Source organism: Alligator sinensis, unplaced genomic scaffold, assembly GCF_000455745.1.
Source record: "Alligator sinensis unplaced genomic scaffold, ASM45574v1 scaffold1546_1, whole genome shotgun sequence".
NCBI lineage: Eukaryota > Metazoa > Chordata > Crocodylia > Alligatoridae > Alligator > Alligator sinensis.
Window position 1 is genome coordinate 725080 of NW_005842689.1, and position 22025 is coordinate 747104.

General features: G+C 43.5%; 1 protein-coding gene across 2 annotated transcripts in view; it reads left to right on the forward strand.

The window, feature by feature from the left end:
- The window catches only part of WRN (Werner syndrome RecQ like helicase), a 161866-nt gene that overhangs the window by 132171 nt on the left and 7670 nt on the right, over positions 1-22025 (forward strand). For both annotated transcript variants that reach the window (XM_025215937.1, XM_025215938.1), the window contains 8 exons: positions 1202-1275; positions 6767-6830; positions 9191-9303; positions 11598-11712; positions 12362-12493; positions 14329-14491; positions 17942-18165; positions 18815-18964. In XM_025215937.1, coding sequence (XP_025071722.1) covers positions 1202-1275; positions 6767-6830; positions 9191-9303; positions 11598-11712; positions 12362-12493; positions 14329-14491; positions 17942-18165; positions 18815-18964 — 1035 coding nt within the window. The remainder of the gene's footprint in view (positions 1-1201; positions 1276-6766; positions 6831-9190; positions 9304-11597; positions 11713-12361; positions 12494-14328; positions 14492-17941; positions 18166-18814; positions 18965-22025) is intronic.

Here is a 22025-nt window from a genome sequence, read left to right on the forward strand (position 1 = left end):
GGACTTCCACATTAGTCAGTAGATTTCATCACCAGTCTTTTACTGAGTGTTTTGGTGAAAGTTGCATGATTCATGATTTAAGGCCCCTTTGTAGTCTGGATGTAAAGAGATCTATTATCTGTGCAGGACCAAGCCATTTAGAATAAGGGTGGCCATTAGGCCCCTGGGCTGGATGAGTAGTGTGGGGCCATTGTACAGGTTGGATGAGCAATGTGGGGCTGGTCCACATGCCAGATCAGGCCCACAAACTTGGCCACACATGCCAGATACAATATATAGGGCTGGTCCAGCAAAGGTACTGCATGCAGCATGTGCTGCCCCATGTGCAGTGCATGGGTCTGATCCAGTGTATACCATACGTATAGGTAGCATATGGCTCCAGCCCAAGACTCATGGGGAGCACCATGAGCCAAATGATAGGGCTCCTCGAGCTGTATGTTTGACACCCTTGCTTCAGAAGGTTCCTATGCTCTTATTTTTGGTCGCAGCTGAAATATTCAAAGTCAGCTGTTTCCTCCCAATGGCTTCTGGTTATATAGGTCTCTCTCATATACTGGAAAGGCATTCTCTCCTTCCACTCTTTAAGTGCATTCCATCAGGACTTGGCATGCAGGGAGAAAGTCTAGTAAGGCAAGAGATGAACTGAAATACAGCTAGCAACAGATGCAAAAGGAAATAAAAAGCATTCTACAAGTATGTCAGAAGTAAGAGGAAGACTAAGTCCATATGGTACACCTGTCCATATGGTAACTTCTTTTTTCTTTGCTTTTCTCAGTTTGTTTTCAACATAAGATACATTTTACTAATAGTGATTTTTGTTTAAATAAAATATTTGCTCACTGGTTCTAGTAACTACTGTTCATTATAAATTCCACTTATGCGAAATTGAAGTTAAACTTTAGACTTATTTTCTAGTTAAAATTATTGTATCTACTGCTGTCTCTTTTTATTCATGTACAGTTTATGGTAATAGGCTAGAGAGATTGCTGCAGGAAGGAAGAATTGTCTATTGTGCTGTAGACTTTTTAATGAGAAACAAGTTCACATGCACTTTTTTCTCTGTGTTAGAACCCTTTCTTCTTTCTTGCAATCAAATTGGTATGTAAAATATTAAATGATGTTTTACTGTTAGTATTTGTATTGGGGAAACTGGATATCGTATCTGATGTTCTGTCCTGGTGTTCTTGTATTTTTAAAACAGTCACAACTGCATGAAATGTTTTCACATAAAGAAGTCAGTAAAATTTCTGCAAGAAGTAGTGACTCAAATAACAGGTACAGTATCCAGAATTATTTATATTGGTATCTATTTCTTTATTTGTACCTTATTTTATCTATTGTATAGCTAGTATTTTTAAAGCACCTGTTAGGGGGAGGGAGCAGGGGCCAGGAAGTAAACATGTTTACGGTGTAAAAGTAATCTTTCTTGTCAGTCTCTATCTAGATCAGTGTCTAAAAATAAACACTGCAAATTCCAACCACATTTGGGTTGAATATGCAGTAATCAGGTACCAATCTGTCAATATGAGCTATGTACTCACCTTTAATATTTAAAAAGCCTGTTATACTTTAGTCTATCATTAAAACTCTACAATAAAAGAGCAGATTAATTTCTGTTGCACTTAACTGATGAGTAAATCAAGCAACTTTGCCTTGCATTACATGATAAAATGTCACAAATTACAAGTCAGTTTAGGCTGCGAAGGGGAGTAAAGATAAGAGGCTATTATATATCGCTCTTAGACATATACTACATTTTTTTTTCAAGTGACCTTAAGGTACATCTATTTCTGATTAACAAGAATGGAATATTTATTTTTGTATTAAAATAAGATGTAATACATGTAATTTCTTATGCTTTGTTTTCTGAATAACAAAATTCACAAATTCAAACCTATGAAAACTTATTTGTTTGCATATTTACAAATAAATTTATTTATCATTTACTGCTTAAAGCAAAAATAAATTTTCACTAGTAGTATTTTAAATTCACAATCAGGGGAAGTAAACAACAAATATTAACTAAAAGCAATATATAATAGCTTTTTTTATTCCAGGTTGCTTTGCTATTGACCTCACTTTTACTTAGGGGCTCTTTTTGACAACTTAAAATGTGATTCATTTCTTGCTGGGTCAGGATAAGATATAAGAATTGTTTGTACCTGTCACTTTCATAATGTGTTTTTAGGAAAAAGAGAAGCTGTTTACCAGAGTCAGAAGAAATTTGATTTTATATTTCATACAGTGGTTGAGAGGAATATAGGTTGCATTTTTTCACTTTTTTTTGCCTGTCTGGAGAAGATACAAGTGAAGTGAAATCAGTTTTGCCTTTTATCTCAAAGAGGACACAAAAATATTTTTTAAAGAATAGGGAATTAGGGCTTGTCTATGCAGGGGAATTTGCTACCATAAACCTATGCTTACAGTTATAGTGCTATAGATGTACAAGGATAACTATCCTGTAGGCTTTGCTAGAGTATTGCTCAATATATGCTGCTCACACAAAGTCTTGGCCAGAGCATTGGCCAAGAGTAGGCCTCACTAGAGAAACCTGACTGATGCATGAACTCCTCACGTACACAAAACTTGGCATGTGGGCCAGATGTGCACTCCTGCCAAAAGGTGGGAATGAGAGATGATGGTACAAGGTAGGCTAGGCCAGTACCAGAATGATAAAGCTGGAACGGAAACACCCAAGTCAAAATATGAAACAAGCCCATGGTACAGGACAGTTTAAGACGTTCAACATAAAGATGAAATGCAAAATACAGAAATGCCAAGGCTAGAACTTTGATCGCAGTGCGCCAATGCCTTGCTGGGACCAAAGCTGGAGGTTCCTGGCTAGAGGGTCTTGCTCCTCCACTCAGGGTCAGACCAATCACCACACTTGAGGGTCAGGAAGGAATTTTACCTCATGAGCATACTGGTACAGATTGGGGGGGGGTTAACCTTTCTCTGTAGTGTGGGGGTGTGGCCCTCTACCTGGGATTGCTTGAACATAAACTGACAACATTTCATAGACACAGGACATTAGCTGCCATGGTTCCGCCGCTTTACTTGTGGCAGGTTAGGGTACTAGGTCTGGGTTGTGTCAAGGTTGATGGTAGTCTTATGTAGAGATTAGAATCTGATTTAGACAGAGATGATCCTGCCTCAGGCAGGGGGTTGGACTGGATGACCTCTTGGAGTCCCTTCCAGCCCTACTTTTTTATGAATACAATACTGGTCCCAATTGTTTGTATATGGCATACACACAGACATCTTATCTGAAACCTATTTGTTCTGATCATTGTATAAAAAGAGAATTGGAAAGCAGGGAAACTTTATAGCGGCCTGTGGGAGCCTGAATGGTGTTTTGTTGACTATCTTGTCACAGGTACAAATGCCTTAGCTCCTGGTCTGATGTGCTTGTTAGGCCAAAATGTGTTAGGGCTGTGCTTATAGACAATAAACCTGGGTGAATCTTTGCCACTGAACTGAGCCTGTGGTCATTCTTTAAGACAAGATTAGCGTTGGGATCTCCTGGCTGTGACTTGTTGACACCACAGTTCCTGAGACTTCACACCCTGACAACACATCAGTAACACCCGACAAAGACAACAGCAACAACACTGATAACTCCAAATGGCATCCCCATGCTAATCCAGTTTTCCAGGCCACAACAGATTGAGGTGGAATTAGACATCCATGCCATAGAGTAGACTCTCCTAAAAGAGCATGATTTTTATTAAGCTTTTTTTTATTTAAATGGTTTTCCCTTTCTATTCAGGACAGCACAGTGATATGAGTGTATTTGGGCTTTGAAAGAAAACATATTTATAAACCAGTCTCTCTTTCTCTAATGCAAATGTGATCCTGGTGTAGAAAAGAGGAGATCTGGGAAAGCATCTAGATGATGGTCTTTCATAAGTATAGTGTGTGTGTGCATGCGCGTGTGTGTATAGTATAAGTATACCTTTCTAGGGGTGCAACAATGGCAGTTTTTTGGGGGTCAATACCGATGGCCAATTTTTAAGGAGCCATATCGACCAATACTGATCCGATTGCCAATATGTGGCCCAGCATCTTGGAGAACAGCATCCAACTGGTAAGTCTGTTGTGGGGGAAGGGGTGGGGGAGGAAAGGGGCATGGGGGAGGGCAGATTGAGGCCTTTGCGGTGAGGGAGGGAGTGGGGCTGCAGCAGGGTTAGGCACTGCCCAGCTGGGGCAGGGCTTGGGATAGAGCTGTGAGCATCTAATCTGGGATGTGTGTGTGGGGGGGGGAGGGGCAGCTCTCACCACTGCATGCACCCCAGGAGGGCATGGGGGGCGTGTGCTCCCAGATCTGTGTGTGGGGTGAGGGCGGGCTCCAGCTGCAGGCTGGGGCCAGGGCTGTGCCGGGCTCTTCTTGGCGGGGGGGAGTCTGGGCCAGACTGCGCTCAGGGTGGGTGGTGGTGGCATTGGGAGGGGTGCTGCAGTCACCCCAAAATTTGTCATAGCCCCCCTCCCAGCACCACCACTGATCACCCCAAACGCAGTCCAGCTCAGCTCCCCTGCTGGGAAGATCCTGGCATGGCCCGGCCTCAACCCACAGTGGCAGCCCACCCTCGCCCCGCACGCAGATCCAGGGGCACACCCCCCCCCATGCCCTCCCTGGGGTGTGCACAGTGGTGGGAGCTGCCACCCCTCCTTGCACCCCCGGAAGAGCCCCACTCCCTCCCTCACTGCTGGGGCCTCAATTTGCCTCCCCTCACGTGTCTTCCCTTCCCCCACAACAGACTTACCAGCCGGAAGCTGCCAGGCTGTGGTCCTGGCTGCCTGTGTGCTGTGGCTTCACTCATGCATGGGTGCCTTTTATCAGTGACATTATCGGCCACATCAGCCAAAAAAAGCTGATTGCTGATACTGTCAATTTTCCTGTATATCGGTGCCAATCTGATATGGGCCTGATGTATCAGTGCATCTCTAACACCTTTTATAGCATAGTGTATATATTATAATTATTCTATCTTATTCTTATGTATGGAATAAATAATAAATATAATTATATGTATAAGTAGTATGTACTAAGTGTAGTTTGGGTCAGAAAGGTCTGTGCTGGTTCCCACATGTCTTCTAGTCTTCCTGACTGCTTGGATTTTATACTACATTCCTGATGTGTAGTGCAGCATGTGGGGGATCAGGCAAAGAGGAATACTAACTAGTTTCATCTTCAGGACCTCCCCTGTCAGCAGACAGGGCATGATTCACAGCAGTGGGGACCAACCATTTTGGCTGGCATGCCACAAATTAGCTGTCCAACCTTCCCAAGTACCACTCTGATCCTCTTAATCCGTCTCTTCTGCTGCTCTGTTTTTTGCTCCCTGCCTGAACTCCTGACCTGCTTTCTGCCCTCTGCTCCCTGCCTGATCTCTTCCTCTACTTTCTGCCCTACCTGCTGCTGTGCTGTCTGTCCTCTCCCTGTTCTGCCATGTGCCACACAGAGGCTGCCCATGTCACTTGTGGTACTCATGCGTAGGAACCTCCTTAATTTGTGATTTTGCGGATTTCATGGAAACTGAGAAATCAGGCATTATCAGTGAAATACACCCCCAGCCCCACCTTATTAAAATAAAATGCCATCTCCCCAGTGGGAGCCAGCAGTCCTCATAGCTGCTGTGACCCAGCTTCACAGGCTGCCAGGGTGTGGGAGGAGCCACTGGTACAAAGGGGAGCAGGCAAGATCGGCCAGTCAGAGGCTAGGGGCGTGAGCGCATGATGGACAGCCCTCTTGGCCAATCAGTAGCGAGGAAGGGCAAGGCCATTGAGGCCCTTCAGCCAATCAGTGGTGAGGGGTGGGGTCACAGCAAAAAAGTTGCGAAATTAGTGAATATGTGCTACGTAGCCCACAAAAATGTATTTAGCTCGCCATGACTTAGGCAGATCCCTACTCATGCCACAGATCAGTCACCTCTGCACCATACCATGGCATCATAACAGTTCCAAGGACAGCATCTGATTTATAAAGACACGGAGGTATCAATTCTGGGCAGTGCTGCATTCCAGTGAACCAGGAGAAAATGTCCTTCCCAAAATGAATACTTCTGTGAGTATTCACAGATTCATAGAAGTTTAGGGGTGGAAGGGACCTTGTGAGATCATCAGGTCCAGCCCCCCTGCTTTAGGCAGGAAAGACTGCTGGGGTCAAATAAGCCCAGCAACGTGTGTGTCTAGTCTTCTTTTGAAGATCTCCTGGGTAGGTGCCTGTATCACCCCTACTGGGAGTCTATTCCAGAGTCTGGTCACATGAACCATGAAGTTTTTCCTTATATCCAGTCTGAAACCTTGTTCTAGGAGTTTGACTGTTGTTCCTAGCTTTCCCCTGGGGCTCTTTGGTGAATAGTTGTTCACCTAGCCCCTGATGCTCCCCCCCCGATATATTTGTAAGCTACCACCCAATCCCCCCAAAGTCTTCTCTTTTCTAGGCTAAACAGTCCCATGTATGTCAGCCTTTCCTCATAGGGCTTGCTCTTCAGGCCTTTAATCATACGAGTGGCTCTTCTCCGGACTCTTTCAAGTTTCTCCACATGGTTCTTGAAGTTGTTTCTCCTGTTTTGTAATTTCCAGTACTCGTGGGCGCCATACCATTGTGCTGGACTTATATTATGTTTTTCAGGGAGCAGGTGAGTTTTGTTTAACATAAAGGTTGCTGCCTCCCACATCTTTACGCAGAATGAATGAATACACTGGGCTAATAGGAAAAAATAATAACATGTTTGTTTTGGGTTTTGTTTTTTTAATATAATAGTATTGTGGTACAGTCACCAGATACCCTGGGAACTGCTGTTTCAGCCAAAGAGAAGGAACTGCATGTAAGTAACTAGAGGCTTCAACTGATTTTTTTCAAGAAATCCATTTAAACTATACATCTAACACAATCCTAGAAACTAGTCCTGTTCCCCTCCAAACAACCAGAGGAAGAGCTGTTAAGATGAGGGCGAGGAAGGGCAAGGCCATTGAGGCCCTTCAGCCAATCAGTGGTGAGGGGTGGGGTCACAGCAAAAAAGTTGCGAAATTAGTGAATATGTGCTACGTAGCCCACAAAAATGTATTTAGCTCGCCATGACTTAGGCAGATCCCTACTCATGCCACAGATCAGTCACCTCTGCACCATACCATGGCATCATAACAGTTCCAAGGACAGCATCTGATTTATAAAGACACGGAGGTATCAATTCTGGGCAGTGCTGCATTCCAGTGAACCAGGAGAAAATGTCCTTCCCAAAATGAATACTTCTGTGAGTATTCACAGATTCATAGAAGTTTAGGGGTGGAAGGGACCTTGTGAGATCATCAGGTCCAGCCCCCCTGCTTTAGGCAGGAAAGACTGCTGGGGTCAAATAAGCCCAGCAACGTGTGTGTCTAGTCTTCTTTTGAAGATCTCCTGGGTAGGTGCCTGTATCACCCCTACTGGGAGTCTATTCCAGAGTCTGGTCACATGAACCATGAAGTTTTTCCTTATATCCAGTCTGAAACCTTGTTCTAGGAGTTTGACTGTTGTTCCTAGCTTTCCCCTGGGGCTCTTTGGTGAATAGTTGTTCACCTAGCCCCTGATGCTCCCCCCCCGATATATTTGTAAGCTACCACCCAATCCCCCCAAAGTCTTCTCTTTTCTAGGCTAAACAGTCCCATGTATGTCAGCCTTTCCTCATAGGGCTTGCTCTTCAGGCCTTTAATCATACGAGTGGCTCTTCTCCGGACTCTTTCAAGTTTCTCCACATGGTTCTTGAAGTTGTTTCTCCTGTTTTGTAATTTCCAGTACTCGTGGGCGCCATACCATTGTGCTGGACTTATATTATGTTTTTCAGGGAGCAGGTGAGTTTTGTTTAACATAAAGGTTGCTGCCTCCCACATCTTTACGCAGAATGAATGAATACACTGGGCTAATAGGAAAAAATAATAACATGTTTGTTTTGGGTTTTGTTTTTTTAATATAATAGTATTGTGGTACAGTCACCAGATACCCTGGGAACTGCTGTTTCAGCCAAAGAGAAGGAACTGCATGTAAGTAACTAGAGGCTTCAACTGATTTTTTTCAAGAAATCCATTTAAACTATACATCTAACACAATCCTAGAAACTAGTCCTGTTCCCCTCCAAACAACCAGAGGAAGAGCTGTTAAGATGAGGCCCCTGGCAGACATTCCACTTAAGACACAATTAACCTGTTAATTGCATCTTAAATAGTAACTCAGTTGTGCATTCATGCAATTAATGTGACAAAATGGGAAATCAACCACAAAATTATTCCACAAAATGCATGGGATATTTTTGTGGCTGGTTTCCATCACTGTATGAATTGAATTTGTGACATGGTCCCTGCCCTACAGCCTGATGCAGGGTGCATGGCAGGGCTTGGTTGACACTTCCCTGCATCAGCATGCTGGCAGCCATGCATGGAGCTGCATCCTGTTATTTTTAGGGTGTCAAGTCAAGGGGAGCTCACCAGATGGGCCAGAGTGCCAGGTTTTAGGGGGCTGCAGGGCTTGCCACAGCCTAGCAGGTTGACTTCCTTGAGTCAAGAGCAAGGCACTTGAAATGTTCCAGCCACAAAGACTCTGGGATTGGAGAGAAGTTCCCTGATTCTGTGATCCCTGTGCTCTGGGACTTTTAAAAACTACATGTGCAGTTTGGCTGCACACATGGTTTTCTGACATTTTCGGTACATGGGGACCCAAGGATTGAGGAACTTCTCCTGGACTTCAGGGACCTGACATGCTGTGACCTTAAAAATATGTGCATGCCGCTGCACTGCACATTAAGTTTTTTAGACATTTTGGTGTATGGGGCTCTGGGACTGGCGCAGCTGATTGTTGGTCCTGTCCTGGGACTGTACCAGTCTTTAACTTGTTCCAGTGTAATATCAGGGCTGAGACCAAAAATCCTCTGCCATGGTAGGAGGCACAGCTATTGGGATCAGGGATCAGATTCCATAGTGCTATTTTAACAACATGTGTTGGGGCCTACATTTTATAACTTTTATGCTTTTACTCTTAAGAAATTGCCTTGAACTGGAATCCTGCTTGGGAGATTATAGTGTCCTGAAGTGTTGCCTTTGTACTTTATTTTAAGTGGTTTCTGGCTTTCTCCTTTTAATCAGTTGTGATACCTAACCTAATGTGTTCTTTAAAATAGTTTCGGATGTATTCATAGTCTGCTTTTCTTCTTCACAGACTATTCTCTACAGCAAGCTATTGGCAACCAGACAAAAGTTAGCCAATGAGAAATTCATTCCTCCAGCTGTGCTGGCAACAAATAAAATATTAGTGGACATGGCCAAGATCAGGTAAAGCCTTTACTTTTCAAAGTACACCTAAAGGTATTCTATGACCTCCTTATTAGGTTCTGAGATGGGTGTCACAACTCAGGAAAGAGACCTTGGAGTCATTGTAGACAGTTTAAAAAGTTTTAAAGAGACAGCTCAATGTGCAACAGCAACCAAAAAATCCAATAAAATGTTGAACATTATTAAGAAGGGAATTGAAAACAAAATGGAAAAGATCATACCATTATACAAATCCATGGTGTACCTACATCTTGAATATTGTGTGCAATTTTTGTCCCCACATCTCAAAAAAGGCTGTAGTAGAATAAGAAAAAGTATGGGGAATGGCAACCAAGATGATCAGGAACATGGAGCAGTTGCCATATCAGGAGAGCTAAAGAGGCTAGGACTCTTCAACTTGGAAAGGAGAAGGCTGAGGGGAGATTTGATAGCATAGAGATCTATAAAATCACGAAGGGTTTGGACCAAGTGAACAGAGAACTGTTGTTCATCAAGTCCCAGAATAGTAGAACTAGGGGGCCCCCACTGAAATTAACAGGAGACAGTTTTAAATCTAACAAAGAGAAAGTACTTTTTACATAACATATAGTTAACTTGTGGAATTCATTGCCACAGGAGGTGGTGGAGGCAGATAGCATAACCAGTTAAAGAAGGGACTGGATAAGTTCATTGATGATGGGTCTAATAATGGTTATTGAACATATTGCCTAGCAATGTTTCCTCTGGCATCTCTAAACCAATAATGGTGGAAATGAGGGAAGGGAGTGATCACTCTAGATATATCTGGTCCAGTGCTTTCCCTCCTATAGCAGGGGTGGGCAAAATTCAGCCTGTGGGCCATGCTGGCCCTCCAACTGATCTTATCCAGCCTGTTGGCCACTGCCAAGAGCCTGAGGAGGGAGGGCTATACCCTGCATCGCTCCGCGCTCTCTCAGCGAGAGCTGGGCCAGGCAGATTACTCTCTCCCAGCCTGGCTTCCTATTGGTGCTGTGCAGTCCTGGCACTGTGGCTGCCAGGCAAATGTGGGACAGGTGCAATGCAGTGTGCTGAGTAGGCATCCTGCCTGCCCACCTGTCTCAATGAGCTGCTGCCACTGCAGCACCACTAGAAGGTGAGTCTGTGCCAGCCATGGGCCGGATAGGATCAGTTGGCATCTCCCTGCCCCCCCCACCCCGTCCAGCCCTCAGCAACTCACCAGAACTCCAGAGCTCCTTAAGTGATCCACTAGCCCAAATAATTGCCCACCCTTGCTCTATAACATCCACCCCTGCCACTGTTGGAGACAGGATAATGGGTTAGGTAGACCATTGGTCTGACCCAGTGTGGCATGAAGTTAGTGAAATCTAGCCAAGACAAAGTATTTAACAAGTTGGGAGAAATATTCATGTGCAGTCATGTATTACAGCCATTCGTTACTACAGGCAGTTCTTGCACTTATGGTGGGTTACATTCCTGGAAAAGGCACTGTAAGTTGAAGCGATATAAGTCGAATCTGATTTTCCCATAGAAACAACGTTATAATAGGGAGTTACATTCCTGACCAAGGGCCTGATTCCCAACTTTTTATAGAAATGACCATAAACACCATATTTAAATCAACTATTTAATCAACTATAAATGATATACACTGTACAGTATAAAGCTTTCTAAATTGTACTGTATATAAATCAATTAAACAGGGCAATACAGTAACTAATCACATAACATTTTATTTAATCAGAAGTTTGAAGCAACACCTTCATCAGGGTCATGGAATTCAGAAGCGCTTCTTTGGGGAGATTTTGTGGAGACTTAGGGCCACTTGATGGCTTTTTGAGAAACTGATCCAGGGATGTTTGTTTTGCTGCCCTTTTCTTCTCATTGTAAATTTCCCTGTAGTGCCCTAAGTGTGAGGATCCAGCACCGTAAGTAATAACATGGGTGTAAATGGCGGAGCACTGCAAGTGCGAATTGCCATAAGTCAAAACGCCGTAAGTCGAGGACTGCCTGTACTACAAAACTCAATAGGGTTAACAAAAGGATTAACAAAACTAGTGTTAAAGGCTAGGTAGTGCCAAATCAATGTATTTGCCAAAAAAAACAAAAAACAATAGCAAAAACACGCAGTTCATCCACTAGTTGTTTTATGTTATTTAAAATAATAATACGACTAAAATATAGTGTACTGATGGCAGAGTAATCATCTTTGTTAGTGTTATGTGTGGTTAAAGTGGATGACAGTTTTCTTTCACAGACAGTCCTATATTCAGAAGAGCCTATCAGTTTTCTGCTAATTTTTTTTTATCCTGAAACAGGCCTACAACTATTGAAAATGTGAAGAGAATTGATGGTGTATCTGAAGCTAAATCTGTCATGTTGGTACCTCTCCTGAATGAAATCAAGGCGTTTTGTCAGGCAAATAATTTGCAGGTAAGACTCGGAGGAACTGTTAAGGTCTGTCCAACCCAACCCGTTACTTTCAGATTCCATTCTTCAGGCTTTTTTACGCTACCCTATCGTTATTGCACCCAAAGTACACAGGACTGAATTCTTAGCATAGCTTGTGAATAGTCACTCGGAGATGGTAGTCTTGATCAAAAGTCATTTCACTCCAGGATAGCACTTGTTGAGGGAAGAGGTTTGCACTTAAACTTCTCAAGTTTACATTTTTAGGTGTCATAGGTAAAACTGATATGAAAGTCTGCCTTGTTGAATTATTACACTTAGGCATGAAAAGGTTTTTAACAGAATTACTAAATTAAAATGCACCAACCAGCAAAGGGTATAAAAGTCAGTTATTTTGTGGCCCTTCTGTTTTGTTAAACAGGCTACCCTACACTTGTGCTTTGTAGATTTGAGGGGATGTATGCATGTACAGATTGAATTACAGGCACAGCCTGTGTTGGTTTCCTGCTTGTGTGTAGAGAGCATCACCTGACTGCAAAACCCAAGTGTGCTTGGACATAAGCTATTCCATTTCCATTCCCAGTTCTAGAAATCTATTACCTTGGTGACACAATTTGTTGGTTGACTGTTGCCAAGTTATAACTCCTGTTATATCTCATTTGCCTTGCTGTAGGCAGATACATTCCCAACTTCTGAATCTAGAGAACAGCAGCAAGCAGCCGTTCAGAAGGGTGTTGGGTGCCGACCCCTCCCTCAGTCGCAGCTTATAACGTACAGGCTGTTCCAGGAAAAGAACCTATCTTTGGTAAGTTTCCCATCCCTGGATACATGAACATGCTTATATATTTAAAAGAGGCGTTAAAGAGATTGTGTGCAGAAGTTTAATATGTGCTGAGTTGTGAGATTTTGGGGGATCAAACTTGTTAGTGACTGTTTTTCAAACGTTCTCTGCAGTGCAAGTAGATCTTCATGTTAGAATACCCAAGCCCTACCTTGGCTGCCATTTAGCTGCATGTCTGAACTGGCTGGCCAAGCAGTACTGGTAACTGGTTTTAATATCAAATCATGTTAAATCAAGTTAGAATATGCAGGAGGCCAAAACTGTCTTCTAAAGCTGATTGTACTGAAGCAATCCCATGCGGTTATGTATGGCACCTTGCCTGCTTGGTGTAGCTCGTCCACCACACTCTTTGAGAAAGCACTGAACCAGTTCTACAGTTTTTTTGCAGAGACTTCCAAAACATGTAGTATATTACTAGAGCTCACTACTGGCCTGAGAGTTTAGTCGATCCTTTGTAATTACAATTGAAAAGAAAATATATCCTAACCATGACATGACCTTGATATAGGTTTTAAAAATTAACTGTTTATTGTTTTGCACTTGCTGTTTAGGCTGAGAGCCATAATGAACTGTGTTAAGTATGTATGGTACCATGTGCCCTTGAAAGTGTGTTTCATAATTATTTTTCTTATTCCCATTTTGACTTTCTTGTTTTATTCCTCTTTGATCTGGTGATACAAAGATGAAACTGTTTGACTTGCCCCTCCCAAGAGTGTAGGAGTGAAACTTGTCACATAATCACAAAATTAAAATACCCAAGGACTAATTAACAAGAAGCAATAGTACAATTAGTGTTAGGTAATTTGATGCCTGGTATCAAATAGCCCTGATTATTACATGCATTTTGTATGAATTGTCTGGGGGGAAGTCAATAAAAGAAACATAAAGTTTAATTCTTTTAGGGAAGAAAAATAATTAATTTTAAATCTATTCTTCAAAAAAGTCCTAGTTTAGATAAGCAAGATCTGGAAAGCTTCCATCCTATTGTTAGTATTTTAAAAGATAGCAAAATAAAGAAGGAAGAATCTGCTTTTGTTAGTTACTGTTAGTATTTTGGAAGTACCACCCATGTTGTACAGTGATATTGGGAATCAAACAGTGAGACCTGCAACACTTATAAACCTTTTAAAGGTTCTGATACCGACAGATATAGAGAGACTCTAACAAATAAACCTCATTTATAGATGAGTTGAGTTGATTCTACAGTTGTAATTGCTAGATTACCATAAGATGCTTCTCCCAAGATGGAATCCTTTGGGCCCATATACAGTGAAATCATTGTTTCCTTTGCATAGTACAGATTGCCATATTCTGGGATTTATTTGCCTTTCCAAGCAGTAGACCAAAGAGTAGTAGTTAGTGGTGGCAGTTTCTAAAGGAGAGTGGAGAGGTGTAGGGTTTGTGCATGGGCCATGGAGATATGGTGGTCACTTCCCACTCTAACCCACCTATTCTTTTGTACTGTGTATCAAGGAGCATCATGGTCAGTGGGTTATGCATCTTAGACTTTTGAACAGGCAGAACTTTCTCCCTTGGGTGTCTTATTAAGGATAAATTCAAAGTGAGAAAGTGTGCACACACTACATGTAAGATTTAATATTCTCAGCTGAAACAGCTTTTTAAAAATTGGATTCAAAGTTTGAAACATCAGAAACATATAGTGCATTGGTAAGTGCTTTGGAGCGCTTGTGTCCTGCCCTTGTTCTTGGTTGGTGAAGGATACAAGCTTTTGTTCTTTTGTTATTGTTTTGCATACTTTCACCATCTAAGATTTCTTTTCTGGTTTTTTTCCTCCCCAGAGGAGCATAAGTGAGAGCAGGTCTCTTCCTCTTTCTGTGATTGGCACTCATTTATACCAGGCAATGATATCTAACAATCCAGTTGACTTAGAACGAGCAGGTCTGACTCCTGAAATTCAGAAGGCTGTTTCCAATGTTATCAAAAATCCTCCCATCAACTCAGGTGAGACTTACAAGCCTAGCTTGAAGCCGTTAACAACAGCCATTGAAATATGGATGAAGTGAATGACAAACTTCTGTATCCTGTTACATACTTAGGCAAGAATTTGGAGAGCATGAAAAGCACCAGCGCCACCTTATGGTGTGTGATTATGAGATTGGAATGAGCAGAGGCATGGAAAAGAGAGAATGGGGTGGTGGGAAGTGACCTTTATGAGGTACAAGGGTATACTCAGAAACATAGAGAGCAGGACTGATGAGGAATTACGTTGGCCCGAATGGTATAATGGCAGACCTGGGGAAGGAGCAGTTTTCTCATTTCTTAGTGAGAGGATATGCGGTTTGTGTCAAAAGAGTGCTTTGCTCTCTTATGCCTTATTATCAAGATGTCCTGACATACTCCAGTCTTTTATGTATCCTCTGATACAGTGTCTAAGCACAAAACTGAGTTGGGGGCAATGTTGTGCTAGCTAAAGAAGCAAAAACCTCTTGGAAACTTCTTTCTGTTCTCTTAACATACAGAGAGCATGCTGTTCTGGTTGTTTTGATATTATCAAAATACTTTAGTAAGCATTCTGAAACATTTTTTAGGTCAGGCATGGCCAACCTGTGGCATACTTGTCATAAGTGGCACGTAGGTGCCATAAGTGGCACGTATGTGGCTCTCGGATCATGGAGGGGACAGGCAGCATGGTGGGAGATGGGGCAGAAAGCAAAGCAGCAAAATGGGCATGGAGTACAGGGAAAGAAGCAAAAAGCAGAGCAGTATATCAGTCAGGTGTCACAGGGCTGGGAGCAGAAAGCAGTCAGGAGAAGGGGGCAGGGGAGAACTGTGTGGCTGGGCTGGCAGCACCAGGGCCAATGCCGGTACTTGCTAGGGTGGGGCAACCAGGAGACTCTGCTCAGGGGGCAGGAGGGGTTGTGACCAGGCTGCCTGATGCAATGTGGGACCCTCAGCCCTGACAGGGCGGGTGCCACAGGCCTCCCCTCCTCCTCCCTTCAGCCTGTGCCGGGGCCAGACATGAGTCAGAACCACTGCAGCCACTGTGCTCTGGCCTGAGCAGGACAGGGACAGCTGGGGGCCCCCTTTGGCAGGGCTGGGGGTGGGCAAGAGGCTGTGGGTTTAGAGTGATGAGCAGCAGGATGGCCCAGGGAGGCAGGGGACTCTGGCTTGGGAGTGAGGACACCAGCAAGGCCAGGGGGCTCTGAGTGGGGAGTGAGGGGCACCAGCAGGGCTAGAGTGCTCTAGGTTGGGACTGGCCATCGATGTTTACAAATGGGCCCTAATACAAAAAAGGTTGAGAACCACTGTTGTAAAGCACTTTAAGATCTGCAGTTGGGGAGTGCAATGGAAGCACTAGCGTGTAATTAGTTGTGATGATGCTGAGTGCTGTTCTTCTGAACCGATGTAAGAACAGCAGTTCTTTATTTTAACACGTTGATCTAGTGCAGTGGTGTTCAAACTTTTTCCCCTGAGGGACAGATGGACAGTGCCTGGTCTAACTGTGGACCAGATGATGGGATAGAGCGACAGCCACAGTCCAGCCACAGAGAGGATGCGTTGCGGGGCAGCTCAGCCTGAACCCATCCCCATGGAGGGGAAGGGGCCTTAAACTCTGGCCCCGTGGAAGGGGGTGTGGCCTGTTCCTTTAGATGGCGGAGGAAGGTGACATGGCCCAGCCTTATGGGGAAGGGGATGTGACATGGCCTGGCTCCTACTGGGGCTTGGGGTTTGTGAATTTGGCAGTGGGGAGGATGCTCTTATTAATGGCCACTGCTCCCCTGTTGCCAGATTTCCAGACCTCTGGGAAGCCCCACGGGCCAGGTATAATGGCTTCATGGGCTGCATTTGGCCTGTGTACCAGAGTTTGAGTACTCCTGGTTTAGTGCCCAGTATTTTGTCTGGGTCTTAACACACATGTACATGCACGCGCGCGCACACACACGCACGCACGCACATATCTAGCTGAGAAAATAACTTCATCTTGGAATAATGAGGTTGGTTGGGCAGGACTTTTGGGACAACTTTTATCATTAAAGATCATGTTATGATTGTGGACATGGTCCCTCTTTTGTTTAAATAACACAACGAAAATGCCACAGAACACCATTACACCATGTCAGGCACTAACTTGGGGATGACACCTTCTGCAGTAAGAATATACTTTCTAGTAGGAGGTAAGAGCGAGTACAGAGGAGGTATTACAGATATCTCTATTCATGTTTTTTAGATTTTTTTTAAATTGGCATTTTAGGCATAAGCGACTCGCAGGAGGGGCATGGGGGGGGGGGGGGGGAGGGGCCCCCCCGTGGATGGGCGGGGGGGGCGGCCGCCCCCCCCCCTGAGATTGGCCAACACCAGCTTCTGCGGGCGGTAGCTGTTTGCCATTGGCCTCCTCCTCACCACCACCGCCGCTGCCACCGGTGTCTGTGGGCAGTCGCTGCTCGCTGCCATCGACGTCTGTGGGCGGTCCCCGCTTGCTGCCCCCTCTCCCTTCCCACAGCATCTGTGGGCAGTCCCCGCTTGCTGACAGTGCTGCCGCCTACAAACAGTGCCCCCCCAGTCTCAAGAGGCACCAGTTGTTCATGATTTTAGGTTTCTAGGTTCTCTGAACTCTCTGGACTCCTCCACTCATTGCGCTATGATCTATTAGTCTACATGCTGGTTAGCAGTAGTCATTGGGTAACAGGGCTTTGAGCCTAATTTCCTTTACTTAAACTAAGCTGGCAGCCCCCTGAGCTCCCCATTTCAGCTGAACTGCAAATGAGTGCTGCAAATGGCTGCTGATTTTCATCTCCTGTCTGAGATTGTTAATAAAAGGTATTTAGTATAATTGGCAGATTTGTTAGATTCTGACAGGACCACAACATGAGCACATCTGCTATGGCCATTGTGGCAATAGATGGAAAGCGGCTGGATTTCTGACCTAGGTATTAGAAAGGACTTATTTGCTCAGAGTCTCCTGCCACAATTTACAGGAGATTAAACTGTTACAATGTTCCTTTGCAGTATGTAAATGATTTAAGGACACTATCAGTTCACTATTTTTTAAATAAAAGAAAAACAGTGGAAAACCTCAGCTGCTGCAGTGAAGAGTGAAGGGAATGACAGTACAGGGAGGCTAGGGGAGACGTGATAATGGCTTTGGGTTAAGTTTGAGTATAGGGGATTGCATGAGTGCAAAATGAAGGTCAACATTTATCCATTGGTTAATACTTTTCTATTTGAAGATTCAAGCTATGCAGTGTTTTTTATTGTATTATTTGACTCCTTCCTTGCTTTGAAATATGTTATGTTTAGTGACAGGCCATCCCAGAAACTGTTGATGTCTAGCTTTCCTTCACCAAACCTCCAAATAATGCTCTTTAATTTTGAAACAGTATAGGAACTTTGGGGGGGAAGTTAAGAAAAGATAAAAATGTACATTAATAATTTAATTTTTTTTACCCCAAGATTTAACCAAAATACAAGAGATTAGAACACTGGTTCCTCCAAATATTGAAACATATCTTATCAGAATGACAATTGCACTACTGGAGAAAGGAAATGGAAGTAAGCCATGGAGTCAGCAGTGTCAGTCAAGCAACAGAAGAATGCTGGATGAATCTGAATGTCTGCAGGCAAGTATGGGACCATCCCTGGAGAGCAAAGAAGATGTTTTGTGGATTGAGACAAAGGTTAGTTTAAAAAAAAAAGTTTATAAAACAATCTGATTATGCAAAAAGGATTATCTCTTGATAGCAGTCTACCGAAATCAGGGGGGACTTACTAATTTTTGCTGGTTGATTGTAGTGTACAGTTCTTGTTCCATGGTCATTTTGCTGTGTCCCTGCCTCTCAGTGCTGATCGATGAAGAGGGCCTGCCCCTTGGTACTGGTTGGCAGAGAGGGCCTGGGGGAAGGAGGCCATGGCTTCCCTCCTGTTTTCAGCACCCTCCCCCAATAGCCATTTTCCAGCTTTTTCTCGGGAACCAGACTTTTTCACAGGGGACCTACTAAATTCATGTTTTTGCGAAAATCATGAAATTACAAATTTGGTAGGTCCCTAGCAATGACTAATGCTTCTGTGCCAGAAAGGGTGCTGACATTCAGATTTTAGCACCTTTGTGTTTGGAATAAACGTCCTTTATTTGCTGAAATGTAAATCACATAAAACGTATAAAACACTTAGAGATCTAATTAAGTGAAAAGCAATATTGTTCTATTATAATACAGGCTAATTTGCTATGGGAATACATTAAAACAACATTATTTGTTTAGTTAGAATTGTAAATGGTGCAAATGGAAACTTTTAAGAAACCATGTTTTATTTTTCTAATACGAAAAGTCTGAAAAGAACAACAAGACAGATGATATACAACCAGTTAATACCAAACAGGATGTGCCAGGCCATCAAAGCTCCCTCAGATTAGCCTCCTGGAATCAACCTTCCCTTCATCCCGATGAAGAAGGACTGTTTGCTGACTCCCAGTCAATGGTAATGCCATACTCCATGAATTTCTATTTTATACAAGACTTTATACTGGAATATGTTCTTACCAGTATAAATATTCCCCGTTGAGGCTAACAGGTTAACAATGCAAACTTGTAAAATACCGCTCAATATACTCACTACCTTCTTGCTATTAAAATATAACTAAATGCCCTAAAATTTAGTTTCCAGATTTATTAAAGTATCCTATTTTCTTTAACAGCAGAATATGCTGAGAGTAACATAGACATTTCTTATTGATGTTATTTAGGTGCCATTGTACTGGCTGCTCAGCAGTTTGTATAATAAACAAAAAGTTCTGCCCAAAGACCTTAAAATTGAGAAACATTTGCTTTGTATTATCATCTACTGATCATTTTTCAATTAATGTGGAAGACTTCAGTGAAGGTGTCTGGTCAGTTTTATATGTAGCTAGTCCCCCACGCTGAGGGTCACTTGTATGTTAGGATAACCATATAGAACCATGGGAAATCCAGGACACTGCTCTCTGCCCTCCTTCCCCCCACAACCTCAGCAGTGACTCACCTCTTCTAGCCTCTGGTTTAAGCTCAGAAGAGCAACAAAGTGGGGCTTGGTGGCTCACAGAGAACAAGAGCACCCCCGCCCCTTCCCGTGCAATCCTGCTAGCCAAAGGAACCCAAGTGATGGCACCTGGGTTCTACACCCATCCCAACCATACAGTTGCATGATGGGAAGGAAGGCAGCCAGGATGGAGCTGGCTAGGGCTGTAGTCCTAGGGCAGAGCCCAGAGCTGAACCCCAAACATGGGTCTCTGGCAGTTGGGTGGGTTGGGAGGGAAGGGCAGGGCGAACGCTTCACTCAGGGCAGGGGTCTGAGTCATCTCCCCCCCAAACTCCCCCTTCTGCAAGAAGTCCCTTCCTCACTTGGGCTCTTTGTGGCAGCCCTGGTCCCTACTCCAGTGGGCTGAGAACTTCTCACACATAGTAGAGTCGGTCAGGGATGGGTAATGTGGGCAACCACTCAGGGCACCATGGCACTTCACATACATGTGCGTTTGTATATGTGTACACACACACGCAAGTGAGAGCAGCCTGCTCTCAGGAGGAGCTGGGTAGGCACATGTGGATGGGGTGGGGTGGTGCAAATCCAGGACTTTTGCTTAAAGTTTCACCTACCGGCTGGGATCAGGACAGCCTGTGAAATCAAGAATTTTCTTGGCCAAACCAGGACTTTTGGTTATCCTACTTCTATATTTCACCAGCTGTATTAATGGATGTTTCTGTAGAACTTATAATACCTACTGTTAGCCCCCGTAGAAGTTTAAATGTAAATGTTGAATCGTTGCTGCACTGTGGCATATTGAATCTGTAGTCACCAGAACATCTCAGTTTTGTTTTATTTTTCACACCTCTTTACAGAAGGTACTATATAGGATCATTTCACTTTTGGTTATATCTGCACAGGGGACACGGTTGCCAACTCAAGAAAAGAATTTTTAGTGAAGGTCTGCAAATTTTTTACTGACATGTTTTAAATAACCTAAATGTAACTCTTCTGCCAGGCCCTGGATGGCTTTAACAAAGACAGGGTTCAAAGGCAGTACGCATCTTTGCAATGCCCTTTGCTTGACTACAAAAACCCCTTCTACAATGGTAGGTCATTGCTTTTCTCACAAAAATTGTTCAGGAATAAATTATTTTCCACAGTATATCTCTCAGGCCCTTTAGTGGCAGATGCTTCCAATTTTTTCTGGGGAATTTATTTTTCTCAACCCTTTCCTTCAGTGGTTCTTTTGTAGCTGTGACAAGGCAAAGATGGGAATCCCATACATGAGTCTGAGGGTCATGACTTCATTAGGGATTCTTCTACCAGGGTAAATCTGAGATATAGATGTTTCACATTTGTATAAAACAAATTTTTTCTGGTGTGATTAATTGAAATTTGAAAGCAACACACTATGCCTCCAGTTTGGAACTGGAGTAAATCATCATTGGCAGCCATCGGTCTTGGGAGACCATGGAGATTGTGCCTTTGGTGGGTTACTGGGTACCACCACAGCTTCTTGAGTGGCTGAGGAGTCTGATGCACAGCAAGCAGACCCTCTGGCAAGTTGCATATACAAACTCGGTTGAGCATACAATGGCATGCTGAGTACCATTTTGTCTTGCCTGCCTTTGAGGCCTCTTCTCTAGCTCATCATTGATCCTCTCTATCTTGAAGCAACATAGGCCCTGCTTCACGGTGGCTTTCCACTCACAGCGGTCTGAAGCAATTGATTCCCAGCGTTGGCCATTGATGTGCAGCTCACAAAGATTTTTCTTGCAGATATCAACAAAATGGAGTTTGGGCCATCCAAGTTGACATTTGCCAGTGGCCAGCTCACCGTACAGTATGTCCTTGGGGATTCAGCCATCGCACATATGATTCACATGTCCTAACCAACAGAGGTGTCTCTGTCTCAGGAACATGAACATACTGGGTATCTTAGTCCATTCCAGAACAGCAAGGTTGAGATTTTCTCACACTACGTTATGCACAGGATATTACAGAGACATCAAAGATGGAAATTGTTCAATATTCTTTCTTCCTTAGCAGAAGGAGTCCATGTTTTGCTGCCATAAAATAGACAGCTAAATACGCGAGTGCTGTAGATGGACATTGTCAACAGAGTGAGCGCTCTATTTTTACAAACTCTCTTTTGAAGTTTAACCATGGCATTGCTTGCCTTTCCACTGCAAGCATTAATTTCAGCTTCCAAGCCAAGATTTTGCAAGATGGGGAGCCTAAGCAAGTGAATTTTTAAACCACTTCCAGGCTTTCATCATTTATTCTAACTTCATGAGGGCAGTCAACTTGTTGACCCATGACTACTGTCTTCTTTAGGCTAATGGTCAGACCAAAATAGTCACAAGCACGAGTAAGGTGATCCATAAGACTTTGCAGTCTTGCTTCTGAATGGCTTACAATTGCTGCATCATTGGCAAAGAACATTTCACAGAAAAGAACTTCTCAGGTTTTCATTTTCACTTGGAGACAAGCAAGGTTAAAGGGTTTCCCATCAGACCTGGTCAGAAGGTATATTTCT